This window comes from Panthera leo, chromosome B1, assembly GCF_018350215.1.
Source record: "Panthera leo isolate Ple1 chromosome B1, P.leo_Ple1_pat1.1, whole genome shotgun sequence".
In the NCBI taxonomy this organism is placed as follows: domain Eukaryota; kingdom Metazoa; phylum Chordata; class Mammalia; order Carnivora; family Felidae; genus Panthera; species Panthera leo.
Window position 1 is genome coordinate 147,063,609 of NC_056682.1, and position 18,185 is coordinate 147,081,793.

General features: G+C 37.7%; 1 protein-coding gene across 1 annotated transcript in view; it reads left to right on the forward strand.

Annotated features, from left to right (window-relative positions):
- Nucleotides 1-939: 939 nt before the first annotated feature.
- GC (GC vitamin D binding protein) overlaps nucleotides 940-18,185 on the forward strand; it is a 34,976-nt gene continuing 17,730 nt past the window's right edge. Inside the window, exons 1-4 of the mRNA XM_042936708.1 lie at nucleotides 940-948; nucleotides 4,519-4,699; nucleotides 17,047-17,116; nucleotides 17,680-17,812. Coding sequence (XP_042792642.1) covers nucleotides 940-948; nucleotides 4,519-4,699; nucleotides 17,047-17,116; nucleotides 17,680-17,812 — 393 coding nt within the window. The remainder of the gene's footprint in view (nucleotides 949-4,518; nucleotides 4,700-17,046; nucleotides 17,117-17,679; nucleotides 17,813-18,185) is intronic.

Below are 18,185 nucleotides of genomic sequence, written 5' to 3' on the forward strand. Positions count from 1 at the left end.
AAAGAAATTGAAGAGGACACAAGGAAATGGAGACAATCTATACTCATGGATTGGAAGAAAAAAATTGTGAAACTGTATATACTACCCCAGAATACTATACGGTTTTGTAATCCCTATCAAAATACCAGCAGCATTTTTCACAGAGCTAGAAAAATGCTCAAGTTTGTATGGAACCCAAACAGCTAAAGTAACTTTTACAAAGAAAAGCCAAGCTGGTAGTGTCAATTCCAGACTTCAAGTTACATTACAAAGCTGCAGTGATCAACACAGTATGGTGCTGACACATACATAGGCACATAGATCAAAGTAGAAAGAGTAGAAAACCCAGAACTAAGTCCACAATTACTTGGTCAATTAATCTTTGACAAAACAGGAAAGAACGTCCAATGAGGGGGAAAAAAAACCGAAAACAAGCAGTGTCTTCAACAAATGATATTGGGAAAACTGGTCAGCTACATGCAAAAGAATGAAACTGGACCACTTTCTTATACCACACACAAAAGTAAACTCAAAAAGGAAGACAGACCTAAATATAAGACCTAAAATCATAAAAATCCTAGAAGAGAGCACAGAAAGAATGGTCTCTGACATCAGCCAGAGCAAAGGGTTTTAGATAGGTCTCCTGAGACAAGGGAAATCAAAGCAAAAATAAACTATTGGGAGTACATCAAAACAAAAAGCTTTTGCACAAAAGAATCAACAAAACTAAAAGGCAACCTGCTGAATGGGAGAAAATATTTGCAAATGACCTATCTGAAAAAGGGTTAGTATACAAAAAACCTACAAAACTCAATTAAAAAATGAGAAGACATGAACAGACATTTCTCCAAAGACAACATACAGATGGCCAATAGATGTATGGAAAGATGCTCAACATCACTCGTCATCAGGGAAAGGCAAATCAAAAGTACCATGAGATGTCACCTCACACCTGTCGGAATGGCTAAAGTAAAAAATACAAGAAGCCACAAGGTTTTGGCAAGGATGTAGACAAAGGGGAACCCTCTTGCACTGTTGGTAGGAATGCAAACTTGTATAGCCACTCTGGAGAACAGTACGGAGGTTCCTCAAAAAGTTAAAAACAGAACTACCCTATAATCCAGTAATCGTGCTACTAGATATTTGTCCCCCAAAATGCCAAAACACGAATTCAAAGGAATACATGTATTCCTATGTTTATAGCAGCATTATTTACAACAGATAAATTATGGAAGCAGCCCAGATATCCATCAATAGATAAACGGATAAAGAAGATGTAGTACATGTACACAAAAGGATGTTACTCAGACATGGAAAAAAAAATGAAATCATGCCATTTCCTACAATATGGGTGGAGGTAGAGAATATCATGATAAGCAAAATAAGTTAGAGAAATACAAATACCATATGATTTCACTCATACGTGGAAGTTGAAAAACAAATGAACAAAGGGGGGAAAAAGAGACAAGCCAAGAAACAGACTCTTAACTACAGGAAACAAATTGATGGTTACCAGAAGGGAGGTGGGTGGAGGGATGGGTAAAATAGGTGATGAAGATTAAGGAGTACACTTCTGGTGATGGGCACTGGGTGATATATTGAATTGTTGGATCACTATATTGAACACCTGAAACTACTATAATACTGTATTTATACTGAAATTAAAGAGCTTAATAAAAAAAAAAATACCCTGCAATCTAGGTTGTGTTCAATTCCTACTCTGCACATCAACTTTAAGGATAATTACATACTTTATGCTACTAACATCCATCTCATCAGGTCATTCATCAGGGCAAGATACTGATAATGCACTTTATACTATTAAAGAGAATCTAAATGAAAAGAACACTCTGGGAAATGAAATCATTCTGAAGAAGGTCATTTGTACTATCATACTATAATGGGACAATTTCTAAACAGCCTGTAGGATCATAAAAATGTTCAAGATACTGCTCTGGTAAAGAGTATATGGTCTAAGAGTTAGTAAAAGAGCATAATAGGTAAAGAAGCAAAGATGGGCTTTGTTTCACAATTTTGCCTAGAACTATTTTTTTTTGTGTGAAAAACCTACATTCCTTCTAAATCCAGTGACAAGATAAAAAAAAGAAGTAGTGTTTAAGATTTTAAGTAGTTTCTATACCCAATGTAGGGTTCAAACTTATGACCCTGAAATCAAAAGTCACATGGCTCTACCAGCTGAGCCAGTCAAGTGTCCCAACCAATTCTTTATAGGCAAGACAACTACTGTAAAATTCTACTTAAATATTTAATAAATCTGTTTAAAAATATATTTCAATAATAAATTTAAGTGGCCATAACTGCTACTATAATACAGTAGCAGATTTCAGTTGGCTGTTTTCACCTTTTGTCCTCATCTGACTTACTAGTAGTCATTGCGACATGAGACTTCTCATTTAAGCCAATTATGATTATTTCTTCCCAGTTTTAGAATAGTTATAAGCAATGAACACTTGAAAGATTAAAGAGTGATACACAAATAATACTGAGCAAAGGCTCATATATTTAGCTATTAGCAGGTGAGAGCTAATTTTCAGTTAGAAAAAGAAACTCAACCAAGAGAATGTTTTTGGCAGCTTGTGTAGAGATTACTCAAGAGGACTCCTAAATGAGATGTTGCAATTCTTGTTACATGTAGTTTGTCATTAAACAGAAGTGATAGAGGTTATTGCAAAAGCAGAGATAAAGTTATTTTTTAAGTGAAAGAACAGGCTGATCTTAAACTCTGTGGCAAATTTAATAGGAAACAATATAGTCTATCTTTGAATGAATCAAAAGAGGACTGAAATACTGTTAAGTAAACTAAGAACGTATGTTGTGTTATCTTAATGGAACTTATCAGTTATTCTCAAGTCTGGGCTTCTCAGTTATTTTTAAACTCTTTGGCCCTAATTTAGAGTGGATTTCCAAATAATTCACAGTAAGACTAAAACATTTTTTAATTAACTTACAAAATAAACCAGTAGTTTAGCCAAAGGAAAAGTTTAGAAGATTTTGAGGCGGCAGAAAATTCATCTTTCAACACTATAGAGTTGGTTCTTGAAGTGCAAGACTATCTTCCCATATGGTCTCTAGCAAGGTTTGTAGTATCTTTTAATCTCCTTTACCACATAGATGTCCATTGGCCTTACAGCAGTAACTAAACAAGATCAAAGCAGAGATCTTTTTCCAACTAACAGGACTCCATTTTCTGAACCTAAAACCCTACTATTTTCAATATAGATGGTGGATCAGACTAAAAATGTAACTGTTTAGTGCAGTTTACCAAGATTTGGAAGGAATCTGCCCATGTAATTAATCCTTTGCTACTAAATCATTACTGAAATTCTAAATTACTTGTCTGTGATGGTCCTAAAGCCAAGATACAGTGTTGGCTTTAAAATATTCTGCTGAGTTCCAGTGATCTTCTCAGTTTGGAGAGCTCTGCCAGCAAAGAAATTGGACAACAGCTAAAATAAGAGTAATAGCTAATGTAAACAACAGTAATAGAGAACATTAATGTTATTATGGGTTTGATGTCATGGTAAACTCTGTACATGGATTATCTTCATTAAGCTCACAACAATCTTGTGACAAAGGTACTAAGAGTTATCACTACTTTGTATAGGAGAAAAAAAATCAGGCTTAAACAAAACTTCCCAAGGCTATAGGGTCAATAGGAGCTGAGGGAGGATTTGATTTCATAGCTTATGTACCCAACCCTTACCTGACTCAGTTTCCTGAAAAGAGGGCTACTCCAAGACCCAGGGACTGACCTGATTCCAACGATGGGATGAATGATAACTATGCCTTTCTGGAGAATTTACAAAATCTATCTGGGGCTTGGTTCCCTCTTCTGCATTCTACAAGGCCACTATGAACTCTCAAGTTATACTATTCCCAAACATATTAATTGTAGAGTGTTTGTAGAAAGAACTTTAAATGAGCTCCAGGGAGTCCAACATTTGCCACTAACTTTTGGGATTTGGGGCATTTACCACCACCACCTCCATCACCCCTAGTTATTTGCCCTTCAAGAGTTATTTTTAATATGTAGGTCAGTGCTTTAAAAAGTGTAATATAGGACATGAAGTACTATCCCACTGTATTCAATAAAATTTTAAAACATTAAAATTATGGAATGGGTGATAAGTTGGCTTCTCATTCTCTCCCTGCCCCCTTAGGACTTAAAAACAACTAGTCTGTGATATTTTAAAGATAATCCTTACTTGTTGTACATTTAAAGAAAGGCAGACCAATAGAGAGAAACCTCCAAGTTTCCATTTATACATGAGAAGGGTAGAGACAGTCCCAAGATGCTTAACTCACAGGGCAGGTGGGAAATGTGCCCATTAATACATTAAGTACATTTTAGTAAAAAGCAGCAGTGGGGGGAAAAATTCTATATATACCCTGACTCTTGCAGTTTGACAAAGTTAATGATTAAAATCTTCTACATTTTCCCCCAGGGTGTCTATTTGTCTTGATTGATATTATTTTATCTCTTATGGTCCAAGGATGACTGCCCTTGCTTCTGTGTAGAGATTAATAATTGATTGGTTCATAGTCAGGAATCTTAGTAAAAGGGAATTGGTTACTTTGGGCTGTCACTTTTACTGGGTGACATACAGGAGACGGGGTGCTGCAGAACTCACCAGCAGAAAAATGAAGAGAATCCTGGTTCTTCTGCTTGCTGTAGCATTTGTGCATGCTCTAGAAAGAGGTAAGACTTCCATTGGTGTGATCATTTATAAAAACTCTTAGTAGTCTGATTTTCCATTACCCTTTTGAAAAGTTATACAAAAATTAGAGAACAGAGAGTTGGTATATAAGAACAGAGTTGGTAAACATGTTGAGAAAGGATAGAATCAAAAAGGCACTAATGTGAGCTCAAATGTGGCATATAGCATTTAATTGGAATAGACAAGAAATCAAGAATCTCAGAAAAGAAAATTGAGAAGATTATTGTCCTTCTTTGATTTTTTTGAGAGCCAAGATTTGGAGAGAATCGCTTGAAATTAGAAATTCAGTTGTTAGAAGATAATGCAAATGGAAGCTGTGGTCAATCAATGAGCACTTTTCCCCCTAGACTTCAAAGATTGATGGTCTTTGAGAGCATAATACATTCTATCAATGATGCGTGAAGTCAGCAAAGATCCTAGATCCTCTTTAAGGAATTCTGTGTATGTTTAATATTTGAAAGTGCATTATAGTTTCTAAAACATCCACATGAAAGAATATAGCTTAATTATCTTGATAACCATGTTTTAGATTTTTCATTAATATTCTTTAAATGGGAGGGGCACCTAGATGGCTCAGTCAGTTAAACGTCTGACTCTTGGTATAGGCAAGGGTCATGATTCATGATTTGTGAGATCCAGGCCTGCATTGGGCTCTGCACAGAGATTCTCCCTCTCTCCCACTCTCTCTCTCTGACCCTCCCCCAATTGCTGGCTCACTCTCAAAATAAACGTTAAAAATTTTTTTAAATATTCTCCAAATGGCATCTCGTCTTTGAGCAACGTTTAAAAATGTTTTTAAATGATAGAAGCTGAAATAGAAGCATGCGACTTCATGAAAAGTTTCCAAGCTTCAAATTCATAATCCTTTCCAATTTCCTTCTCTGGTTGATTCTTTAGTGCTTCTAAGGAAATCTGCATTCATCTTGGAGAAGTGAAACTTACATTTAGTGCTATCTGTGAGCAGCCTCACTCAAGTCATGTGGTAGTATTCATATTAACAACATATCTAACCAATAGAACAAGATGTATAACCCAGAAATTACCAGTTACTGTGACATGAATAACTTTATTCCTCTTCTCTGTACATTCACTTTTCCTTGATCTTTTATCCAAGTTATTTTACATTTTAAGTTCTATATATATATATATATATATATTTTTTTTTTTTTTTTTTTGATGTTTATTTTTGAGAGTGGGATAGGAGCAAAGAGAGAGAGGGAAACACAGAATCTGAAACAGGCTCCAGGATCTGAGCTGTCAGCATAGAGCCCCACGTGGGACTTGAACCCACAAGCCATGGGATCATGACCTGAGCTGAAGTCGGATGCTTAACCAACTGAGCCACCCAGGCACACCTCATTTATAGATTTTTAAGTAAGCTACAGATCCTATGCTCGACTACAAAGTCTGAGATCTCATGGGGTATAAATTGTGTCCTTTACAAGAGCTCTAAATAGGCCACGTCCCAGGAAACCCTGAAAGCTTACTCCTTTGCCTATGGTTTCCCTGGGGCATATACGAACCTGAGAAATCCTACTGAAATACGTTCACATCAAGATCTTCAAAACACAGAAGATCTAGTAATGGCTAGGTCCTGGGATTGTATGTGGATGCCCAGCATAGGGCAGGGGTCATCATTTTGGACTGCTGACTCTGTAAGTGCATATTGGCTTCCCAAAGGATCACAAACGTCCCCTGGAAAACAGTATTCTGCAACCTCTATTTTGACATTCAGCACTCCCTCAGGCTCTAATGAAATGGATCCTGAGAACTTCAATTAAGTTCAGACCTTAAAGGAAGCTTAACAATGAACTTCAGATTACTTAGATTCCAAAGGTCAGATGATAACCCCCAAGACATAAAATACATTTATAAGTAATAAATGTCCAATATTTGGAAATAGTACTCCTGACCCACCAGTCCTGAGCATGACCCAAATGACGAAGTCAATGATTTATTAGGGAGCTAGGTAGGCTCTCTTCTAGCAGAAAGTTACTATATTTTATATATATATATATATATATATATATATATATATATATATATATATATATATATACATACATACACACACACACACATACGTATATATATGTATGTATATAAAATAAATGGAGTTGAGAGGAGGCTTGGATGGTAGACAATAGGTATGTGTTGCAGTTCGATTATAGTTCTAGAGAGCTGATCAACAATCCACAACATGTATCTAGAAGATCTTTTTCCAAAGTATATTTCATTCAAGACTCATGTTAGGAAAAGTTTTATGGCCAAACACATATAAGAAATAAGCCATACATTAGTCTCTCTTGGTTGGTTTACAATCCATGTCTTTGTTAAGGTTCCAAGAAGTCATACAAGAAAGAAACCTTACTTCACCCAGTTTCCCAAACACACGGGCTCTTTCCTGAAGTGTCCAGACACCATGGAAGTATTCTTTGGGAAACCTCAGGTTTAAGATGGATACTGCTGCAGCTCAACATGAATAGCGGCTCCAGTCAGGCCAATCCTGTCCTATCAAATGGCCCTGGAGACTTAGTGCACAAGCTCTTGGGTACATCTTGGGAGAAAAGGGCTTACCAAGTATGCCAAATCCGGATGGAGTCATAAAAATACCTCCACATTAGCTACCCCATGAGAGGCAAGAGTTCTGTGTATGCCAATCACCTCTCCACTCAAGTTTCTTTCCTCAGGACTGAAATCTAAAATCTATCTCTCCCTCTCCCCAAGAAAGCAGCAGGAAGGCTGACACAGCTACACAATTACTAAGGAAATAATGCTACGGGAAATAAGCCTCTGCATTTTATAGGAGCTGTTGGCAAGAGCAGGATCGATTATTACAAACATTTTCCTTTTTGCTTGAAGTATCTCATTCTCAACATATGTACTGTTACTAGATGGGGTATCAAATAGCAAGAAGAAAGTAAGGAAGAAAGTAAGTTCTTTGAGTTGTGGGGGAGCTGCAGTTATCCTTCTCCCGCTTGCCTGTCAGAACAGCCCTAGACAATGTGGGTTATCCCAATCTCCCAAATCACCACTGAATCACCACTTCTCTTTTCCACAAGCTCCACCTTCATCAGCAGCCATGTTAAAAATAAGTTGCTCTAAGCTTGATTCAAGAGGATCGCTGCGCAGAATGTCAGAGAAGTAATTTAGGATACGTAGAGATCTTCTCTGTTTTCTTAGATAGGTCTTTGTATCCTCTCTCCAAAACCTACATAAATGGTTATTGAGGGGGTGACCCAGGATAGGAGGTCTACATGATGAAAAGGAGACAGCCATGAAAAGATCTAGAAGTGTGTTTCAAGGTGAAGGAACAAAGGTATAAAAGTCTTAGAACAAGTATGGCCTGAATCAAGTTCACAAAGCAGCCAGAGAAAAGGCACAAAAGAGGCTTAGCTCTTTTTGAGGGAAAAGGAGGAGCAGCTGAAGTCAGAGAGGTAGCTAACTTTATCACAAAGGCACTGTTAACTTCCCTGGAAATTAATAGCAAAGTTACACTCCACTGTTAGGTAACAAAGCCAGGTACACACTCACCACCATATGGCTAGTATAGGGAGAAGTATGTATGCTTTAAGCAGACATGAGGTTAACCTAGGAGGAAGAGATGAAGATTTTTTTTTTAATGTTTACTCATTTTTGAGAGAGAAAGCATGAGCAAGGTAGGGACACCAGATGGCAGAGGGGGATGGCGGCAGAGGATCCAAAGTAGTCTCTGAGAGGGCACCAGCGAGCCCAATGAGGGGCTTGAACTCACGAACCTAACCATGAGATCATGACCTTGGCCAAATTTGGACGCTCAGCCGATTGAGCCACTCAGGTGCCCCAAGAGATGAACAATCCTTAATAGGTGTCTATTACCCTTCTCCCTAGGTGTCTATGGCCACTTAACCTGTTTTTTTCTGCCCACCACTACCCTGCTCTGTCCCCTCCCCCCTTCCAGTTCACTCTGCTAAAGTCACACTGACCTCCACACTATCCCACACACTATGTGCTCTGCACCTAAGGAGCTTGTGCTAGCTCCCCCCCTCCTCTTAGAACACTGATCCACCTGATATCCACATGGCTCCCCTCCTCACCTCCTTTCAAGTGTCTGCTCCAAGTTCATATACATAAGAGGCTTCCCTGACCAACCTATCTCAAATAGCACTGACTATTCCATTTTTCCTTATCCCTTTAACCTTGATTTTTCTTTTTAGTACTCCTCACCTTATCTGATCACCAGCTGTGTATTATAATAAATATAAAATGTAGAACACAACCTCCAGGAAATCAAGGAGTTTATTTTTGTTCCTTGCTTAATTCCAAGTTTTAGAAGACTACTTGACATGTAGTATGTGTTCAACAGATTTTTTGCGTAAAATCAGAAAGTTAGGATTGTTAGGTAGTTTTGATTATTTAAGGAAAATTAAACGTCAACTAGGACATATAATAGATATCCTGGAAGTAGTATACTCTGTAAAATTATAAGATTTATAAAGTATCCAATGTGAAACATTAGAGTCTATGCACTAACTATAGCCAATATTCATAATGTGTCAGCATGTTCAAAATCTTTTGAATAAATTTCATCTTTACAACACCCTGATCAACTCAGTACTATTATCCCCACTTTGAAAGTGAGAGAAATTATCCAAGGAAAATAAGCTAATAAGTGGCAGAATCAGAATTTTACCTAGATTAGTTAGGTTTACAAAGATAATGCTTGAAATCATGGTTTTGCCGCCTCTCATGGGACAGATATCTGAACAATCTCTCACTAACCTAAGGACAAAAGAGAAAAACAGTTCATTAGCACCTGTTTAGGGGGAATTAAGTCAAGTTCACTCTGCCTACTATGGTCATCCAGAACTGATTCAAACTCTAGTTCATACTCCATAGGACTGGCTCTGTCTTCTAACTTCCCTGTTTTCCCAGTACCATAACCTTGGAATTGCTTGATGTCCAATCCTGCAGAGACTTCCTGAGTTTTGTTGTTTTCTTTTTTGTTATCTATATTCAATCATGTCCATATTCTACCAATTTCAGCCCTGAAGTAAATCAGCCTTATACAGAGCATTCCACTATAGGAACCTCCTCCGTATTCCCTTTTGCCTCTCTCCTTTACCTCCTATGTGTATTTAAGCTCAAACCCTGTGAACACTACCTCTCATATCTACATTTCCATATACGGTCTTTGTCCAGGCCCTTGTTCCCCCTTTGCATGGTTATTGTAATGGCTTCCGACCAAATCCCTACCTCTTATCTCTTCCCCACTTGGTTCATATTAGAATACAATACACAACCTGACAATCTGGTAACTGGAGTCCAAAAGATGAATTACATAAAAGTCAGGATCACTACTGAGAGATTAATGAAATGATCACTTTGAGCTTGTACAGCCAGCTGGTAGGATTTCAGGGATCAGGCTATCTAATACAAATCCACCCCAATTCTAGTCTGTTTAAAGCCACCTAATGGTAAGTACAACTTCAGGCTGAAATAGGAATGAGCAAATGGTAAGCAGAATGGAGCCCTCTAAAAATGTCTAGAGCCTAAGGTCCAGAACCTGTGAGTAAATAGGTAGGTTACATCACAAAAGGGAATTAAGGTTGCAGATGGAAAAAAGGTTGCTAATCAGCTGACCTTCAAATAGAAAAATAATGCTGGATTACCTGGTGGGGTCAATGCAATCACAAGGTGCTTATGGTGGAAGAAAAGCAGAAGAGTCAGAGGAAAGGGTGACTAAGGAAAAAAGATGCAAAATTCTAGCTTTGAAGATGGAGAGGATGGCCTGGTCCCAAGAAATGTTTACTGCCTCTAGAAGCTGGAGTAGAAAAGGAAACAGATGGTCTCCTTAAACCTCCAGGAAGAACATAGTCCTATTGGCACTTTGATTTTAGCCCAAGGAGACCTTGGCCAGACTACCCAACAGAACTGTAAGGCAGTAAGTTTGTGTTGATTAAACCACTAAATTTGTGGCAATTTGTTACAGTAGCAATAGAAGTCTCATACAGTAGGTTTCTGGGCCCTGTGACAAGTTGAGACTTCCCAGAGAAAAGGAGAAGTGAGGCAAGGCATCTCATGGTTGATGAGCTACCATTTTATTTGTCAGATCCAGTGAAAGCTGGCCAGGAGATGACTGGGGTGCACATTGACTCATTTCGCTGATTTCTTAGAGTTTCTATTTTTATCTTCTCTTTCATATTCCTCTTACCAGAAAGTAACTTAACCTATCTCCTGCAAGGAGGACTGGAACAAATCACAGAATATCTATATCACCAGAGTAGAGAATATCTGATAATATATACCATAATTGGATTTTGCTATGAAAAGTTGAATTTTGCTATAAAAAGTTTTTAACACATTAGGCAGGAGAGGTGTTAAGCATTTTTACATAGATTAATGTAGAAGAACCTTATGAAAAAGATACTATTGATTACCTTAAGCCCAAGATTACTCTTTCTTGAATTCCCCTACAGGAATAGATTTCAATGGATACCCCATACCTTAAAATTAAAACTTTGACTATTAAGTCTGTGTTTAAGTATCATACTTCAGTTCTCTTATTGGACTATTCATTTTCCAAGTAGGATTTATGATTTTCTAACTTAAGACAGCTCTTCAAGTTGTACCCTCCACACAAATACTTCTCCCAATTCATTTACTCCTGTTAAAATCCTGCCTATTATTCATGATTCACTTCAGGTAATAGTTCCTTTCTTGAGGGTTTCTAAAAGCTCTCCCTTCCATTCTCAAGTTTCATAATGCTTTGTTTCAATCTCTTCTTGGGCAATGATCACTACTGGTATGACATGCTTATCTCTACCACCAGACTTCAGTTCCTTAAGTATCGGGGTCTTCTGAGTTTTGGCATAGCACCTTTTTATTCCTGAAGGCTATACAATGCATTCCAAATTTCCACATCAAGATGTAGAACATATCGCCCTCAAGTATCCCAAAAGTGGGAATATGAAACTTGCTCCCTGATCTTCACCCCTGCAAAAGCATTTGTAGATGACAAGGTACCCAACTTATAAAGGGAAGGGGCAGTGCAAGAAGATGTAGAAAGAATGCCCTCCTTTGAGACTTTGGTGAGACCACTACAGTAGACCCACGGACGTTGAATTTGAGTGAAGTCCATGAGGCCACTCTCTACCACAACTGTCATTTCTAGAGAACTGACTCACTGACCCGTATCTCCTACCGTTTAATTTTCAAAATATAAAATGAAGCTTTATTTGTTCTTCTGATGGCATCCTAAGAAGGACATTTCATTTCCTCTAAATTGTTTAATCTATAGAGGTCATGTAGAGTTCTAGGTTTAGTATTAGAAGGATTGAATTTCTTTCTATGGACTCAAACCCAGAAAACTGCACACTGGCCTATAATCATTATCAATGTGAAAGACCAGATCAGTGTTTTACTATTAAAAAAAAAAAAAAAAACAATAGAAATGAGAACCAAAAGAGCCTGAAAAAAATGAAATCAAGTTTTAATTCACCACTGCTTCATTAACAGGGATTCTAGCAATAAATCAGTAGTTTTATCTCCAATAACTAGGGAAGCTTCCTAAACCAGTCCAGCAAGGCTCAATTTCTCAAGTAAAATCACTATTCTGAAATCAATATATAGTCTGCTTAGTTTAAATAAATGCTACAAATCATATTTCTAAGTTCACACTCACACACCTCCCCCCCCAAATATATGGACATTTTCTGACACCAATGAGTCTGTCAGTGCATGATGGAAAGGAAAATGCCAAAGGAATAAAATTAAAACAATATATAATGCTCCACGGAGCTCTGAAAACCTATGATTCTCCAAAACAAAAAAGGAAAATAGCAACATTAATACAGTTTCTAGCATCCTACATAAGCATTTATTCAATTCAATGTTATTTAGGGTACAGCCATTGCTCCTGGTATATAAATGGCTTTTATAGGGGACCGGAATTTGTTTTAGAGAAATACTGTAGCAGTAGTTCAAGCATTCAAAATACATTTTTTAGCAAAGTTTGTACCAGGACAGTAGTACCTTATGGTCTGTCTATTTTCAACTAGATTGAAAATTCCATGAGGGCAGAAGGAGTATTTTGCTCTCCATTGTATATTCACTACTGAATCCAACCACCTAGTACAGAGTAGGTCTTCAAAACCTGTTTCATTTATTAATACTATTAGCTCTGTTGAGAGAGAGGAGGTACATAAAGCAATACCAATTTCCTAAAAATAAATCAAGTTTTCAAAATCTAGATAGAATTAGACACAACTTACCAGAATATTTCACAATATAGAAAGAAATGGGACAGGCTATTGCAAAAGCAAAAATTCCATTAATTTGTAAACATTTAGTGCTTAGGGGTCACTTGATGTCAAAGTGATTTCACCAGAGTCACTGAGATTATGCCAATATTTACTGGGGCTGTATCAAAGTCCAGATTGCCTTCTTTATAACCACATGGAACATTCAAGAACAGACTGTGTCATTTATCATTCATTCTAGCTAGTATTTAATTACATGAATCAAAGTGGGTTCAACTGGTATGAAAACATTTAGCAGCACTCCCTGGAGTAAGGAATCAATTTGTAATAATCATATTGCAAATTAACTTCAGTATTTGTTTTTTCAACCATTAGATAATGATTAACATCTGCTTAGGCTTATAAGATATAGGTATTCTCTGGATAAATAAGTGAACAATTTTTTTTTTTTAAATCAGAAACATATTTTGAGTAGTCTATCTGTAAGATACATGGTACAACAGCTTCCTCTACAGGTTATTTGAGAGCTTTTTACCCTTAATTCTAAACTTTCTCAGTTGACTCTTTTGAGCTGCCTTCCTTGCTTCTATCAAGCCCAAGGTTGAATTTCTAGAAAAAATGGTTCCAAAACCATTTTAAATCTTATGTAGTTGATCTAATTTCCCTCCCTTTTTTTGCATCGTTATTTTGAATTTTTTTTAATTTTTAAGTTTTATTCAAATCCAAGTTACTTAACATATAGTGTAGCATTGGTTTCACGAGAATTTAGTGATCCATCACTTGCATATAACACCCAGTGTTCATCCCAACAAGTGTCCTCCTTAATGCCCATCACCGATTTAGCCCATCCCCCACCCAACACTCCTCCAGCAACCTCAGTTTGTTCTCTGTATTTAAGAGTCTCTTATGGTTTGCCTCCCTTTTATTTTTCCTTCCCTTATGCTCATCTGTTTTGTTTCTTAAATTCCTCCTATGAGTGAAATCATATGATATTTATCTTTATTTCACTTAGTACCTAACACCTGTGGATTCTCATGCATTTCGGTACAAACACCAGTTGATTTAATTAAAGCTACTTAACAGGGGCTAATCTGTAGTGTCTGCTTATATCACACGTACTCACATTCCCATAATGCACTGAGTGAAACTTTTTTGGATGAAGTGAGAAATCTGAATCTGGAAGGCCAGAAAAAATATTTCTTTAAATGTTCATCAGAGGTATGCCCTTTGAATATAGGCTCTCACTTTGCATGTTATTGAGTGTTCAGCAATATCAACAAAAATTGACTTCTGTATTTTTATAGGGAACATTAAACAAAATTAGCTCTTATGCATTAAACAGAAAAGTTCTTATTGGAGTTATTTTTTGTGGTTAAAAACACGGTAAGTTCTGGGGGGCAAGGGGAAGATTCAATTTAATTTCTTAATATTTCTAAAAGGAATTATTTTGTAATCCCTTGTATGTGATCTTATTGATACGAGGATATAATCTTGTACTAAATTTAGGAATTTAATACATATGTTTATTTAAATTCCATTTGATTATTTCCAGGAAAAACTCACCTCCTCAAAAAGGTATTCATCATTTCAGTTATTAGTCATGGCTATAATAAAGTTCTCACACATTGAACTAAAACCTACCACCAGTTTTTCTTAGCTCTACCTTAGGAACAACATAAAAGCCTGGACATCCTACCTTAGGAACAACATAAAACAACTGTGGACATCCTAATGTTATATCCTTCATTATAGGAGGGCAGCTCTCCCCTAGATTCTTTCCCCCATGCCCTAGTGGTCAGTCTCATTGAATATCATTAATGATTAATGGAAGCTTTCAGCCCTTTGAAATGGTGACAATATCTGACCTTGCAAACTTGTCAATACATTTCAGAAAATGTACTAGATGTGAAGGTTCTCAGCTGTAACAAGTTCACTGCAAGTGGCTTTTTATACTCCATTGACTGTTAACTTTATCAATCCTACTGTCTTGTCCTGGTTTCCAAGAGGATGTGAGATTTGAACATGTAGTTTCTTTCCCACTCTGATTTAGATGGTATTTGTAATAAGGGGGCGACTCAAAGTACTGCTTAGGAATGTCTCTGTCCCCCAGTTCTGACTCTTCCCACTGCAGTAATATACTTTGAACAGTCCACCTGAAAGATATAGGGGGCAACAGCTTCTTCTGCAGGAGGTATTTGCCATTAAATCTAAAATCCTAAAGAGAACTTTTCAAAAGAAAAAATTTTTCCTAGTCTACATCCATGCACCACCACCTCCACAGCAAACCATAGAAGACCAATTTCTACCCTGGATTCCTTATGTTCGTGCTTTCAAAGCCCTAACTGAGAGGCAAGGGCATGTGGGAGGGTAAATGCATGACAGAAGTTGCCATTGTATCACCTGAGATGGTTTTCTCAATATTTACAGTCCAGGAGAAGTTGCTAACCCTTAACACACTTAGAAACTCGGCAGTTTATATACTTCCTACATTTCTTTCCAAAAGATGTATCATTAAATGTTGAAGGTTTCCTAGACTTACTTGCATAAATGAGTCAGGGAAGGACACCATGGACCACTTCCACACATCTATCCTATTGTGTTATGTAGTAGGGATGTTGAGCAAGTGTGTCTTAATCTGTAAAGAACTCTTCTCCTGTGGGAACGAGCTCTTCCCAGCCACTTGAATGGACCTGAGAGTGGGTTCATTTGATTTTTCTGTTCCCTTAAAGAGGTCCCTCTGATCCTTTTGAACCTCAAAACAACTACCTCATAAAAGTCATGGGAAAGGCTGGTTTGTTTAATGGTCAAATATTTGTAAGTTCTTTTGAAGTTGAAACTACTCCCCCACAGATCAGGACTGTTTCAGTCCTTTTGCCTGTGGTGGCAACAAGAGACATGTACAGTTTCTTCTCTGCTTATTCTCTTCTCCTTCCTCATGCTCACTTAACTGCTTTTACCTCTTCCAAGGTTAACAGAAAAGGGACAAGCTAGCAGGAGAAGCAAGCAGCAGGAACATTAATTCAATGGACAGTTTTGTGAGCTAGTGTTTCCACTAGTTATGGGAAATATTCAAAGTTGACACTTTATGGTTCGTTGGAAAGCTCTTTGCAACATTTCTGGAATCTCTGACATCCAGCTGGCACCTTAAAACTTCCCCTTGGGCCTCTGACTTTCAAGTTGTCGGACTCCACACAGAGATGTCCCACTGTTGGCAGCACACTGCCCTCTTGACAGGCCACCCCTTCCTCCCCCCAAATTAAGACAACTCCAGGTCAGATTGCTCTCCTGCTTGATCTATATAAGGTCCACAGACCACAACACAGCTTCCCACTCAAAGCCCTCACCTTTGCTGCCCCAGGCCACTTCACTAGCCCCTCCCACCCTCTAATATTCTCTAGTCTGAATCAGACACCTGCCATTGTACCCCAAACCCCAGGGGTCACCTATCAAGGTCTGAGTGTTTTCCTTTAAGCCTCTCTCAGTGCTTGAAGCAAGGGAAGTGCTTTCCACCATTTCTCCAAACCCACCTCACAGGCTATTTTTTGGGGGGGAGAAAATTGCCAAATTTCCATTTTCCCCCCTAAGCTGAATTCCTAGCCTTCCTGATAGAATTTGAAGTGGGTAATGGAGTTATGGTGGCAACACCAAGCCACAAATCTCCTTTAAAGTCCTGCATTAGAGGGGCTAGCTCTTCACTAAGTGTGTATGGGCATATAGTCGCCATTTATGTTTTGTTCCTGTTTCTTTCAAGACCTTAGTTTAATGGAGACAAATAAGGGAAGGATTAAAAGTTACATTTTTAGCATTATTATAAAGAAGTGACTTAAGAGACTGCCCTATCAGTAAGTTCTGACATTTGACTTCTCTGCTTTCAGTATTAGGGAGTTTGTTCTGCTGTTCATTACAATGCATAGCAGGCCATAAAATTAATCTGTAGGAACCCAGCTAGAAAGGCACCCCAAAATGAAATTGTATATAGATATTGAGAAAATGCTACCTTCACCATAGATGCATCATGTGGAAGACCTATACATATAACGTTTCATTAGAAAGGAAAAGATACCAATTTTTCTATTTCTGGTTCCTAGGCCGAGATTATGAGAAGGATAAAGTTTGCAAGGAACTTGCCAATCTAGGAAAAGATGACTTCACATCTTTGTAAGTACGAGGTATTCACTCACTCTCTTGGTTACTTGACCTTGAATGAAACCACATGTGAGAGAACTTCAATTCAGCAGGGAGGGCTGAACCACTCTCTGCACATTGTGAGAACCCAAGACCAATGTGGGCACAGGTGTTAGGCCAGTGGAGGACATCCAAAGAATCCAGTTGGATTATTGTTACTAGAGTCTAAGAATTTTTTAGCAGTAAGGTTATTAATAGAGTTAAGAGAACAAGCACAGTTTAAGATAAAATAAAATGCAAAGAGTATATACAAGGGCTGTGGCAAACAAAAACAAGACATAGAACAGGATTACTGGGGAGGCTTGAGAAAGGAAAGAATAGAAGACTTCTTGGATAAAACCCCCAAATCCAACTTCCATTTTACAAGGAACATTTGCCTAGAACAAAAACTATTTTTTAAAAGTGAACCTCAGGTTCTTTTCACTAATCAATGTATGCAATATTCTGGTTAAAGACTGAACAAATTTCATGTTTTAATATGTACAAATGTGAAGTTTCTTAAAATTCTAAATATATCAACCTACTGTTTTCCTCAGATCAATGGTCTCATACAGCAGAAAGTTTCCCAGTAGCACATTTGAACAGATCAGTCACCTTGTGAATGAAGTTGTCTCCTTGACAGAAGCCTGCTGTGCTGAAGGGGCTGACCCGGACTGCTATGACCTCAGGGTAGGTTCATGTGCCTGCCCATGTCCTTACGGAGTCACAGAAAGAAGCCAAGATAGGCCTTTATGCTGATCTTGGGGAAATCTTAGACATCAACTCTACCTACTCCAAGTTTGAGAGAATTACCCCCAGCCCAGACCTATTCTAGTATAATGAATCAGTTTTGCCCATTAGTCCTACAAGGTTCGGATGAAAAGACTGGGATATCTATTAGTTCATGAACCCCTTGAAATAATGCATTCTGTGTACCTTAAAAGCCTACCCATACTTATACATTTATCATGTTAAGACAGGTACAACTGTCCCAGAATAGTTTAGTGTTGGCCTCAAGTTATTTTGGGTTTCAAAAATTGCCTTATATACATACACTAGGTTC